General features: G+C 36.0%; 1 protein-coding gene across 1 annotated transcript in view; it reads left to right on the plus strand.

Moving 5' to 3' along the window:
• Positions 1 to 635: 635 nt before the first annotated feature.
• The window catches only part of LOC116346643 (COUP transcription factor 1-like), a 29,963-nt gene continuing 17,300 nt past the window's right edge, over positions 636 to 13,298 (plus strand). The window contains exons 1-2 of the mRNA XM_031776805.1: positions 636 to 1,284; positions 10,503 to 10,652. Of these exons, the coding sequence (XP_031632665.1) occupies positions 894 to 1,284; positions 10,503 to 10,652 (541 nt within the window). The 5' untranslated portion in view covers positions 636 to 893. The remainder of the gene's footprint in view (positions 1,285 to 10,502; positions 10,653 to 13,298) is intronic.

Consider the following 13,298-nt stretch of genomic DNA (forward strand, 5'->3'; position numbering starts at 1 on the left):
ACATAATTCACTACGTTTTTAAAACACATTACAACGATTATGTATGCTCATTTTGCCTGATAACGTATTATTAATTTGTGTCAATTGTTGAATTGTGCGCATTTTAAAACTGTGAAACATCCAATAAGACAAAACTGACTTTTGCCCGTAATCATTTTTGGAAATGGGAAAATAAAAATAGTATATAATACAAAGTATTTTATTCAAAAAGTCAAGATAAATTTGCAATTATCCGCGTGTTTCAATATACTCTTATCGAGTGTGTCTGTTCCGTTAATTTGCATGAATTCTTTGCGAAAAATCTCTCGCATTAAGAACTTTCCAATAAGAATAGCGACAAAAGAAAAAGAAAAATCTTGGAGCGTGGCAACAATGAACGAATGACAGTAGAGCAAAAAAAAATCACTTCGTTATAAAAATTAAAAATGATAAGGATTTTCATGTGATTCAGAAATCGAACAATCTAGACTTGTGTTTTATTTCAAAGAAATCGCCTGAAGATTTAATATTTGTTCAGAAGCATTCTGAAAAGGACAGTGAGAGTGATAACCGAATAAACGGTTCGTCTCCGAATTTCGTCGCGTCAATTTTGAAGATCGAATATTTTTACGTTTTTTTGTTCGTTGAATTTGTAAACGCCGCCAAATTTGAAGCAGTCGTTGCCGTTGGAAGACGGTAACTCGATAACCGCCAAAATAGTTCAATCAAGAGAATTTAGTGCAAACGTGAACCCCAATACTGGGGTGCAAACCAGCAATATTATTACCCACAATCCGTTAAGCGTTTACGGAAGTGGCGTTGTATGCCACTCACCGTCAGCGCCATCCGGATTCTTTAATCCATGCGGTCCATCAGATTTGGGCGCCCTCGAACTCGGCCACTTTCCACGTTCGATGGCCCTAGCTGTTGCACAGCCAGCTACCAGCGCCTGGCGTGAACCGATGAGCTCACATCTATCATCGGTGCTAACGCCAAAAGTGGAAGAGCTAACACAATTGTCGTCAGGCCTGTCTGGTCTGTCATCAAACAATGTCACAACGAGCGCAAACAACGGCACCACCGTTACACCGACCTCAATAACACCGAACGGTACGGCAAATCCTGTGATTAGTTCTGGTTTAAATAGTCGAGATTTAGTGCAACAAAGTACAACGCCCAGCTCACAGGCAAACAGCTCACAGAGCGGTGGCTCACAAAATGATCAAAAGAACTCACAAAACATCGAATGCATTGTATGCGGCGACAAAAGCTCCGGCAAGCATTATGGCCAATTCACATGCGAAGGTAAGGTTCAATTGATACATTTTAACATTTTCAGGTTTTAGCTATCAAATTGTGTATTTTTATGATATGTGTGTATCAATTATGCCATTCGTTTTGTTTGTGTGAAAAAGTGATAAATGGACATGAAAAGTGAATAATCCACTGACAAACTATAGTGCTTTGTAACCGAATTCCGTCAAATGTTTCGACAATAATCGTTGCAACCACAATAAAAACATAATCGATCTCACATTTCCTGAACGTGTGCCATGCCAATGCCAACGACAACATGATATCGATAATAAATTGCCTGGGAAACACACTTTGACGCTGAACAGTAACTAAAAGCATCCATTGCAAATACAGATAGAGCGAAGGGGCAGAAGGGAAGAAGAAAAAAAAAAATGAATAAATTCCGATCACATAATATCCGGTCCATAAAAATCATAAAATAATCGTAAAACATAAACTTATGCTCCACTCGGTCGGTTTGTTTTGTTCGTTGTGTGGTGACTTGTGTGCTAGTCGCATTCGCATCAATTTAATATCCATAATTTGGTAAATCGTGCGTTTGGGAATCGTATCAAATTGTAGTCAAGAGTTTCCACAAATGTGAGAGTGAAAAAAACGACAACACCAACTTGAAAAACACACCAGTTACACGGAAATCGTTTTTTTTTCCTCAAAACGGACGACAAATATTCTGTATTATTATTGCTTTACTTCTGCATTCTGATTTCAAGACACTCAATATGGTTTGTCGTCGGAATCGGATGACAAATGATTTGCCAATGTTCAACATTTCTTTTCTTTCCGTTTTTTTCTATTTGACTCCTACTAGAATCTGACTTTTCGCATAACATATGACATTGCATATGTAAATTTATCGGTTTATTATACTGTTTTTAATAACAAAAAAAGGAATTCGATTGGAGCTGACGTCTTTTGTTCTTTGACTTTTATGAATGAATTTTATCGACCATAAATCGCAATAATTTATTTTCCGCGAATCGCCAATGTCACGTTTGTCCCGAATTCATTGAGTTATAAAACATTATCTCTTCTAAATAGTTTCGGAGCATCAATGGGAATTCGGCCGAGATTTTCTTGATTCAAACAAAAATAAACGTCAAAATTAAAATGCAAAAACAACGATGAAAACTGTCACATTGTTTTTTTGAAATAATTAATCATAAAAGTTTAGTATCGTGTTTAAAAATTCAAAAACAGAATGCCAACGGAACAAAAGGAAAATGTCAAAGAAGATACACCAAATTCTTTTGAGAGCAAAAGAAGCATACAGACAGTACAAAATGCTAAAAAGGAATCTAAGATGTAAACGTAATGTTGTCGACGTTTTTTTTTCTTCTTTTGCTTCAACGAACGTAGTCATAATCGTCGAGGGGATGCTTCTTCCTTTACGTTGTCATATTTCTCATTTCATTTTTTTAGTTGCACTTTGTATGTTGTCGTTTCTCCGATACACACAATGAGAAAAAAGGCCAATACGACTGTTTCGTCATCTGTGCCGTTTCAAAGATTACTTCTGGTGCATGAGCGCGTTGTGCATTGTCTCAACTATGTAATCGAGCCCATAAAATATGATTTAAGACAATATTTAAACGAATGAAATTGGGCATACATTTGGATTCTCAGCAGCGTTTTTTTTTCTTCGTTAACCATTTTTGCTCTAGTAAATCGGGTACATTTTTTATCTGCGGTAATGCAAACGAGTCTCGTTTCTTGTACCAGTCACGATAATCATGTTAAGTCGACCCTCACTTCCTAAACCAAAACAATTTTTTTAAAACATGGAAATTGTTTTTTTACGCTCATTCTCGTTAGTTTTTCGTTCATCTGTTCAGTTCAAACTGAAGTAAACAAAAAAAATTGTTTCCGTCGCCATAGCGAATAGAGTAATTGGAATAAAAAAAAATCTCTAAGAATTTCTTTTGAAAAAATATGAAAAATAATAAATCGAAAAATCATAGGTGACATTTCACCGATGTATAGTTCAGAAAATACAAAATGCAATTCATTTTGTCACTAATATCGTTCAACGGAAACAAATGTTGTTACACTGGCGAAAAAAAGAATCATATAGTTCAAGCAGTGCTAAGTAGCGAGCATATAGCTTTTCGCGATTTTCGAAACAAAATAAAAAACTGAATGCGGAAAAAGATATAAATACATAAGTCGGTGTCGCCATTGCGGTCATAAGTGATGGGTGTATGTAGGATATTAGTTTAGCGTCGCATTAGCGTCGTATTTCACCTCATGTGTCATAACATTTTGCTGTGTCGATTGGATTTGTTTCGTCGCATTACTATGTGTTTTTTTTTTGCACGAAATACACTAGAAAAAGCCATTTTGTGTTAAAACACGAAAAGCCACGGAATTAGAATGAATATTACATCATGCTTATTCGCATAGTCTGAACATAATTAAATTACTGTATAAAAAAATGGAAAGAAAAAAAAATGTTGGCTCTCAGAGAATTTACCGTGAATTGCCCGCTTTGAGCAAACATGAAATCGATGAAATATCGTATAAACAAAGAATACTTTTAAGTTCCGATTGGGAGTTTCCCACTTCTCTTCGCTTGTTTTTCTGTTTCAATTCATTGAATCACTATAATCTTTGAGTTAATTTCAAGCTGAAAGATTAAAAGGTGATATCAACCTGGTGTGTCCATTTCAAAAGTTGAAAAATAGAATGAAAAAATATTACGTTCAACACTTTTCCTTTAACTCCTTTTGCACTGGATTAATAGATATTTTGTACACATTTTCTAAGCGAAAGAGAGCAACCAAGCGTTATAACGAATCGAAAGTGCTTTTCTGCACTTTGAGGATTTCAACAAATTCGTGAACTTTAATTTTGTACTGACGGGAAACCCCCTGCGCGTGCTTCAATCATCGAACATTAACTTGATGTGCCTTTTTTTACATCACTTATTTTCAAGTGTCACACAAATTTCAATATTGCGTGTTTTGAATCTATTTTGCTATCATTGAATAAATATTGACATAAATGGCGACCATTTTTTCGCCGTCAATTTCCTCTGATTTCATGAGTTAATTTGAGGGAAGAAGAAAAAAAACAGTAACGATTTATTTCAAGTATTTTGCTCGTAACACTTATCAATGTGCGATTCAAAACCAGTTAAATTCGGTGAAAGAGTCTCGAGAGACTGTTTTGCATTGTCGGAGCTCTTATCGGAGTCGCAAAACGTACTCAATGTCAATCTGACTGTTATTTTCAAATTGATTCTAATTTTTTTCTTTCTCGTTTTTATTTTTCTTTAAAATTGAATAAAATATGACGTTTCATTTAAACCTTCGGAATCAATTTGATTCGTAGAAAAAGCATGATCGTTTTTCCATTAGAAAAATAAAAACAAAACCGACAAGCCATTTCAATTGCGTTTCATTCTAATTTGTGTCAGCCGTGTGGAAAGCTGGTGTGCAATTGATCATTCCGCAGGGACAATCGCACTAGAAAGCGTATCAAATAGATAAAGATCAACGTCATGTTGATTAACGGTGGTTTTTTTTCTTCTTTTCTCTTCTTATGTTGCTTTTGCACCGCCAAGTGGTAAACGAAATCATAAGCTCGATGCGACGAATGTTACAATTTAATTGTGTTTAATAACAACGGAATTTGCAGAAGTCTTTCTGCCTGCCTTCAATCATTTACAGCCAATTTACTTGCAGTGCGAATAACAAAATAATCTTTTGGAACGAAATCCTCGGCGCAAAAAAAAACTTACACGCCGTGGCAAGCTATGAGATCGTCACAAGAAGAGAGAAAAAAAACTGTGTGACGTTCTGGTTCACATTGGGTAAAAATTGCGCTTTGTTGTGATTTCGATATGTGTGGTTTTTTCTTTCTTTATTACATCGAGTACGTGAATTTAATAATTATCGTAATTTTCATAGCAGGGAGGCGAGTACACTAAGCTCGCGCGACATAGTATCAAAATAAATAAAAAGAATTCAATCCAAACACAGTGATACGTTTACAAATTATTACTAAGACACCTCTTTTTTCCACAATGTCGTAGTCAGCGCTTTCTCTCTCTCTCTCTCTCTCTCTCTCTCAATGCTAGTGCACGAGAATGGTTGAGTTAATGTGAGGCTCCGTATTCATGAAACAATTGCATCAACTCCATAAAGTCTGTCATTATTTCAATTATCCGAAGCACGGAGCGGCTGCTTGGCATCGACACTATTGTACGCGCGAGTAAACGAAAAAAAAACGTAACGCAACATAGAAAAGGAACTGGCATGAATGAATGAATGGAATACAAAAAGAGCAACGTGTTCAAGCCCACAACACACACACACACACACACACACACACACACACATACACATAATATCACTTTACCATACAATTTTTTTTTTTTTTCTACACTGTTCCTGAGCGCGGGGCTCAAGCACGATCAGATAAACGCTGCGAAATGAATAGGAAAAGCAATAACGAGAAACAGATCGGTGTTTAGATGTTGAAAGTGTCACTTGATTAAAATGCTTGCGTGCCGCAAACACTTGAAGACATAGAAGCAAATAAAAAACGATGAAAAAATACCAACATCGGCGCACTCAAAATTCTTTTTTTACTAATTACTTTGACTTCAGTGTATCAATGAAAACGAGTGCGAACATGATAAAGAAACAAAAATTGTCTTATGTTACCGAGTTCTTCTTTCCGAATGACATTGTGATCGCTGCGAATCCGTACCGTTTGTTCGATTGTTTTCGGCACAAGATTTTGAATTGTTACATTGCGATAAATTTCAAAAATGAAGTAAACAAAAGAGACATTAGACACCGAAAAAAATGGAATCCTTCTCTCAAGTTGGTTCATTCGTTCAAATGATCAACGAATAGACATACATGCAGACATGCACGACAACAATGGTAACAAAGACAAAAAAGCCAAGTTTTGATTCCATTTGTCACGCAATCATTGTTATTATTGCGTTTAAGTTTGATTTTCAACAAAGCGAGTTACGAACACGGAACTGGATGCAAACGGAGATGTTGACAACAGTGCAAGCAAGCGAGGCAAACAATGAGACTCTTTTTTTTGTTGCTCTTCATTTTCGTCTCAACATTCCGTTCCCCTTCATTCACCTCAACATCATCATCCGTGTGCCGTATTCATCTTGCATCTTCCTTGTCTGATTTTGGTTATACCTTTTTTTCGCGACAAAAACAAATACAGATAATATTTGAAGAAAAAAAAACAGCACGAAAAGAATACTCCTTTCAAACCGTCTTCAATCTTGAAGATGGAACCCTTTTTTAAATGACAAAAGTGATTGGATTTCAGGCCATAGTTTAAACACGGTTGACAACACCAAATAAACACCAAATCGATTGGCTTTTATAAGATAGCAATAAATTCGATAATTAGATGATCAAAAGTACCACTAAAATCACCTTTTTATCTATTGATTCTTTCAAAATGTCGAGGTTAAAATCTCAGTTTCAAGCCATTTTTGGTATAAATCGCATCAAGTTCGAAGGGGAGTCAATTTGAAAAAAAAAAAACTATCGTCGAACTGAACCTAAAGAGCGGAAATAAGTTCCGTAAAAGAGAGAAGTAAACAAGTCGAAACAAATTCCATTTGCCATCGTTTTTGCTATTTATTTAAAATCTTTGAGGCTTCGATCCGTGTTATTTATTATGATCAGATGTAATTTTATTTGCATTGCGCTGTGGTCCAAAGTGCATCAACGACCGTGTTGCGAAAGAAGAAGAAGAAGAAAACACAGAATCTACCGCACAATTCGAATTTACTAGTCACCGTAATGCAGCTAAAAAGAAGACGTTAAGAAAAACAAAATAATAGATATTTATTAATGAATGTGCACACGTCCGTTGATGATTCTTAGTAATTTTGCAGTGTGAATGTGAGCGTGTGTGTGTTTTTTTTTCTCATTTCGTTTCTAATTAACTAATTTACAATTAAAGCAGTTATCCATTTGAAACATGATGAGTGTGGAGGGTGCTTGACGCTTGTTATTCGATTTAATAAATAATTAATTGTGAACATAAATGAGTAGCATATACGTTGAATATGAAATACGGCGCGTAAGAATCGACATTAGTGTTGAAATGCGCGCAAAGGCATCGCTCAATGTGGATGGTGAAGAAGATTGGTCGCTCATACATACACACCCATCATGCTCATAAACAATTACGTCATTTCTTTGGCCGAGTCACTCGCGCGCCACTCTTTCAATCGAAAATGATCTAAATCATATTTCGTATCGTGCAAATCGTGATGTTAAATTGTACCGACACCAAAGCAAGAAGAAGAAAAAAAAACCTATTAAGTGAGTTTATGATGAATGTTTGTGTGTATAGCGATGTGAAGCGCACGCGGCTTTTGCATTTTGTTCGAATTTAACTGATGCAACAAGTTCCATTCGAAGTGAACGTGAACTTCACATCAAGATGACGTGAATCTCGCTCTCATTGCATTGTTGGAGCTGCCGTTGCTGCTGTTGCTTAGCTCGGTTTTAGTTCTAGTATACATGTGTTGTTATTTTGCTATGGCAACTACAGGCCGCAATATTGCAACAACGAGCACAAATGATCGGTGCCGTTCGTCTACAAACGGAACTATATTAAATAAGTCAGAAATGCGCATTTCAGCTCGTTGCACACTCATCATAATTTTATTGCGGGAATTTGTTCGTTCCTTCTGCGCTGCATTTCTGCTTGTTGTGTTGTTTTTCGTTGCTTCTTTTAATCGTGTGAGTGAGTGAGTGTTGCGTCTTGTTTTTGCACTTGACCGACGGTGTAAATTATTGTAATAAATGTTCCACGAAACCATACCGCCAGCATACTTGATTATGGTCACTGAGGTGAACACAATAGAATAACACCATGCAATATGAACATCGCTATTTGAACATTGCATAACTTCGATTTTTTTTCGCTTGCATATTTTTCTCGCTCTCCCGCTCTTTTTTCCTGTCCATAATCGCATCATTCATTCGGTGCAAATGGTGAAGACGCTGGGCTTTTTTTTCGTTTGAGAAAGTTACCGATATTCTTGACCGGACGAAATATGGGATTTTTTCCATCCTGAGAAAAATTCTATTCCAGTTCGATCGGAATTTGACTGAGAACGTTGAATAGTTTCGTCACACAAAATTAATTTTCATTATATCTCGTTCGTAGCAAACGCAAATGATTTTTTCTTCCTCAATTAAGCCATTAAGATAGTAATGGCCATCATCAAACAGTATTTGCACAATTGCAACCCTCAACTGCCGTGACCATGATTTTCTCGTCGACTTCGATCGCATTATTAATTTGCCTCATTTATTTATTTTGTTTATTTTCGGCTCTCATCCTCTTACCGAGCATCTAATATGTTGCATTCATTTCGGTGGATTCGAAGAGATCATGGCGCACCAAATAATATTTGCCACGAGAGAAAGCAAGAAACCGCTGTTGCATTGTACTTAACCGACCTTTTAATAGCCTATAAAACTCTTTTAACCGATTTTGGGTATTGGTTACTGTGCCGCTGTATCGCGCGCATGCAGGTAGACTAATGTCGACATTAAGCTGGAAACAGGGCAACGGCCAAAGTATCTCAAAAAAACACAATGCACGAAGCACATTATTACGATGAATTTTTATATCAACAAATATTTCAATTTATCACGTGTGCCCAAACAATGGCATCAACCAGAAGAAATACATAAAACACAAGAGTGAAATGTTACAACCGGGGCAAAATAACTGCGACCATACCACAGAGCCAAAGACACATAGAGACAGAGAGGCAAAAGACTAAGATGAAAAAAATTAGGGTAAACACACAAGCACAAAAATAGATTATCTCATTTTTTTTTTCTTCTTCAACGAAATGAGACGAATGGGCCAGGAAGGAATAACAATTGTGCAACGCACAAGTAGAGAAGTGAATCATAATCGGTTATTAAGGGGTTAAAAGTTTAAAGTATAAATGATGCTGCGGGAAAGGGAACACGATTTCATGAGAGAAAAATTAAATGTTACCTCAATATAGTACACGCATTCTGTTTCAATTTTGTCACCTCTAACCTGTTTGTGACTTTTCTACATAATTCCATGTGCAAACTATTTTTGGTGTTGTCAAACAAAAAAATCGCTTATCATAATTGACCTTCTATTAAATCTTGAAGCGAAATCTTTAGCAAATGAATCTCATAAAAATGCAATTTTTGCCAGCGGCATCGATTTTTGCACGCATAAAGACCGAGCAATCAATCTCTTGCTTCAAATCAATCAAAAATATAACCGATTTGCAATGCACAAAAGCACCTAACGGCTCAGCGCAAAATGAATAATATCAGAATACATTTGTCTGTCTTTGTTTTTACTTTTTACCGTAACACACATCGCACTTTGCAGCACACACGATGCATGCGTACACGGCATAGGCTCGTGTTGGTTAGTACAAATCAAATAAAGCCGATTGCATCGACTCCAATCATTGAATAAAGTTGGTTGTTAAAATATCGTTTCTCTCCCCCCCGTCCGATACGCTTTAAGTAATATTAATCGGCATTAGTAATTCTTAATGTGAAAGCCGGCCGAACGGACAAATGAATTGTGCAAAACGAAGAAAAAGGGCACACTGTGCAATACAAGCAAGCGAACAATCAAAGTTTCACACTACGATGCGAAACGACTGGTCCAGCGACTGTCTCTCGCTCCATGTACGAGAAGCAAACAAAAAATAACGATGCAGAAGAGAAAAAAAAAATAAAACTAAGAAAAACTAATTATCTTTTTCAATTCCATTCAATGAAATTTCACCGTTAACCATTTGTGTGTACGGTGCTGATTCGTGCTGCATTCAGAACCGTCAAATCCAATGACATTGATTTATTCAACAAACCGGCCAACGAACAGAGACGATTCATAAACTAGCCAAATATAAATTGTGTAGGCAATTTTTGTTGGTCGGTAAATTGGCAAAAAAATTGTAGGGTCGAAATGAAGCAAATCATTCACCAACTGATTCTAATTGGATACCATTCTTTCGATGCATACTCACATCATGGGGAGTGATGTGACGCATGATGCATAGCCAGTAATTTTTCACACTTGATCGCCAAACTGATTGCATTTACCATGTTTTTACAGTGAAAAATCATTTGCCTCTTCTTTTTTGTTGCGGAATTTGTTTTTAAAACTTGATTTTCATTTTTTTATTTCAGGTTGCAAATCCTTTTTCAAACGATCCGTACGAAGGAATCTCACATACACATGCCGAGGGAATCGAAACTGTCCGATCGATCAACATCATAGGAATCAATGTCAATACTGTCGTCTAAGAAAGTGCCTAAAAATGGGAATGCGACGAGAGGGTAAGTCAATTTATGTATTTTAACGTCAATTTTAAATGGCCACCACATATTCAACTAACGAATTCATTGAGGCTAGAGTGTATTATGAAAAAAACAATGCCGAAATAAAGTCGCTTCGGTTTGAATTTTATTACGGTTTTTTTTTAACAAAATATTATTTACGACTTTAATAACTACAGTTTTTGGTAACGGAAGATTTCTATCGCTGTCTACATTCATACCGTATGTGTTGAATCGTAAAGTCTTCAAAACCGGTTCAAAACTTTACAGCACACAATTCACGGAACACTATGCGAATGTTCAAAGGCACTTTTAATGAGAACCGATATTTCGGTCATCGTCAGCCGAAGAGAAAAATAATATTTTCTAATAAAACCAAATTTATGATATGCGCAAAAGAAGTGAAGCTGAAAAAACTCTTATTCAACGCTCTTTTTTTCATTTAATTATTTTTGTCCACTTCGATGGATCGGATTCGGTTTTATTTATTTAATTTGATCAAATGGTCAAACCATTTTGTCCCTTGCGTTTCTTCAAATGTACTCAAAACATATCACACTGCACGATATGCAACGAAAAGAAAATAAACCGAATGAATTGAAAGAAAAGACAGTGTCCGAAGAATATTTTATGAAGAAGATTTTTTTATATGGAAAAGGATTTCAAATCACACGCCTTTTGTGTCCAAAGAAAACTCACCAGGAAGGGAATATTACCTTCAAATCATTTTTTTTTTGCATTACAATAAGCTGTGACCAGTGTCCAGCTGAGAGTTAAGATCCTTCTTGTCATCGTCTCGCTGTTTGGAACTTTTTTTTTTGATTTCCTCTTGAGACTTAAAACCAATGCCATTGTCTTCACGATACCGAATGCTCTTTACCGAAATTCCGTCGCTTCGACGATAAACCACGTTGTCTGCAAATGCAAACTGTCCCATTCTACAGCAACCCCTTTTTATTCATCGTTTGATGCGCCGTGTCAACAATGAACAACGGAAAAATCACAACAAAATTATGCAAATACCATCCGTTCATTAATGACATGGATTCATTGTTATTGCCTCGTCATCATTAGGATCATCATTCGGAACCTTTTTTTTAGAAAATAATAAAATCGTCTAACACTTTCGGTCAAAACAATTTCCATTGTACACTTTGAACGGCAACTGAACTCTTGGGTTCCGCATTGACCGTTGGTCAAATCGAGAAATAGAGGAAAAGGATCATGTGAATTTCTCTTTTCGCTTCGGATTAATCGCTTGACCAACTTACTCTTTTTTTTCGCCTCTATTATTTTTCGATGTAATTTTTTACCGTAACTAAAAAAAATCCAAACAGTTTCTAAAATGAACACTCTCTGGTCATTTGTAATTTACATACGACCTTTGAAGACCCGTGATTAAAATGGACAAATCATTTTTTTCGCTTGGCCGAATTTTTGGAATTTTCGATTTTTTTTTATTTCAAGGATCCTTTTCGGAATCTTTTCAATTAATTGCAATCTCTAGTGCGTCATTTGAGATTTTCTTAAAGTCGTTAAAAACGATCGCATACTCAATATTTTCGTAGTCGGTCTACGAATGAAGAATGAAATTTGATGGGTATGAAATAGTCGCGATTGACGTATAAACTCAGGGTATCCTATGATGATGAGCGCGTAATGCTAATGATCATTTTCAGAATAGGGTTGAATGTCAATGAGATTCGTTTTCATTTCTTTCTTTCATGCCGTGATGAAACATGGGTTTGGTATACCAAAATCCGTGTTCGAGCACCTTTATAGCGGTAATTTTTTTTAAGAACCCAACCAAGAAAAATTGCTTAAATCGTCCTCTTCCGATGTGAATACCATATGGAAAAGAGTCAAATCTGCATTTGTCTGATATGTCCCCACAATCTAAACTCGTATGCATTTTTCCGTAATTAATCAATTTCATTTCAAGTCGATTAACTTTTGTGATATGCCAATTAAACTGGATGACATTGAAAACGATGATGGTATGATTTTTCAACGTTTCCAAAACTGGTAATCGTTGCAACAAAAAGGATTACACATAATCGAATTCAAAATGAGAAAATTTTCATAAGTCCATTATGACAAGGAATGCTTCATACTTTCAATCGCTTTAATAGATTCTCGTTCACATCCCGACTATGGCAAACAAAACGACTTGAACGAAAAATATTAATCAAAACTCTGCGCTCTTTTCGTTTCAACATCGTAAAGAGAGAGAGAGAAAAAAATTCGTGGATGTCAAACAAAATAATCGCATCTTGATGCATGTTCTTTGTCATGCAAAATGATATTAAAATTTAATTTTATGTTATCATGGCATTATTGCTTTGGCAAAATGCTTTGTATGGTATGCACATGATGTCTTCTTTACAAAAATTCACATTGTATTTGAGACTCTCTCTCTCTCTTTCTCTTTGTGTTCGAGCTGGCTAAAAGATGGATAAACCAAAAATTACACACATTGTCTTGTCGAACGACATGTGTTATAAACTTTGTTGCCGTTCAATCGCATATGTTCATCGCTCTCACTGGCTCTCGTTCTCTTTCTATTTCGCAACACGGGAATATTTCTTTCTTTTTTTTACTGCTGATGCATATGAGATATTCTTGGCGAGCGTTTATCGTTTCGAT

The sequence above is a fragment of the Contarinia nasturtii genome, unplaced genomic scaffold, assembly GCF_009176525.2.
Source record: "Contarinia nasturtii isolate CC-2019 unplaced genomic scaffold, AAFC_CNas_1.1 Cnas_scaffold_1627, whole genome shotgun sequence".
NCBI lineage: Eukaryota > Metazoa > Arthropoda > Insecta > Diptera > Cecidomyiidae > Contarinia > Contarinia nasturtii.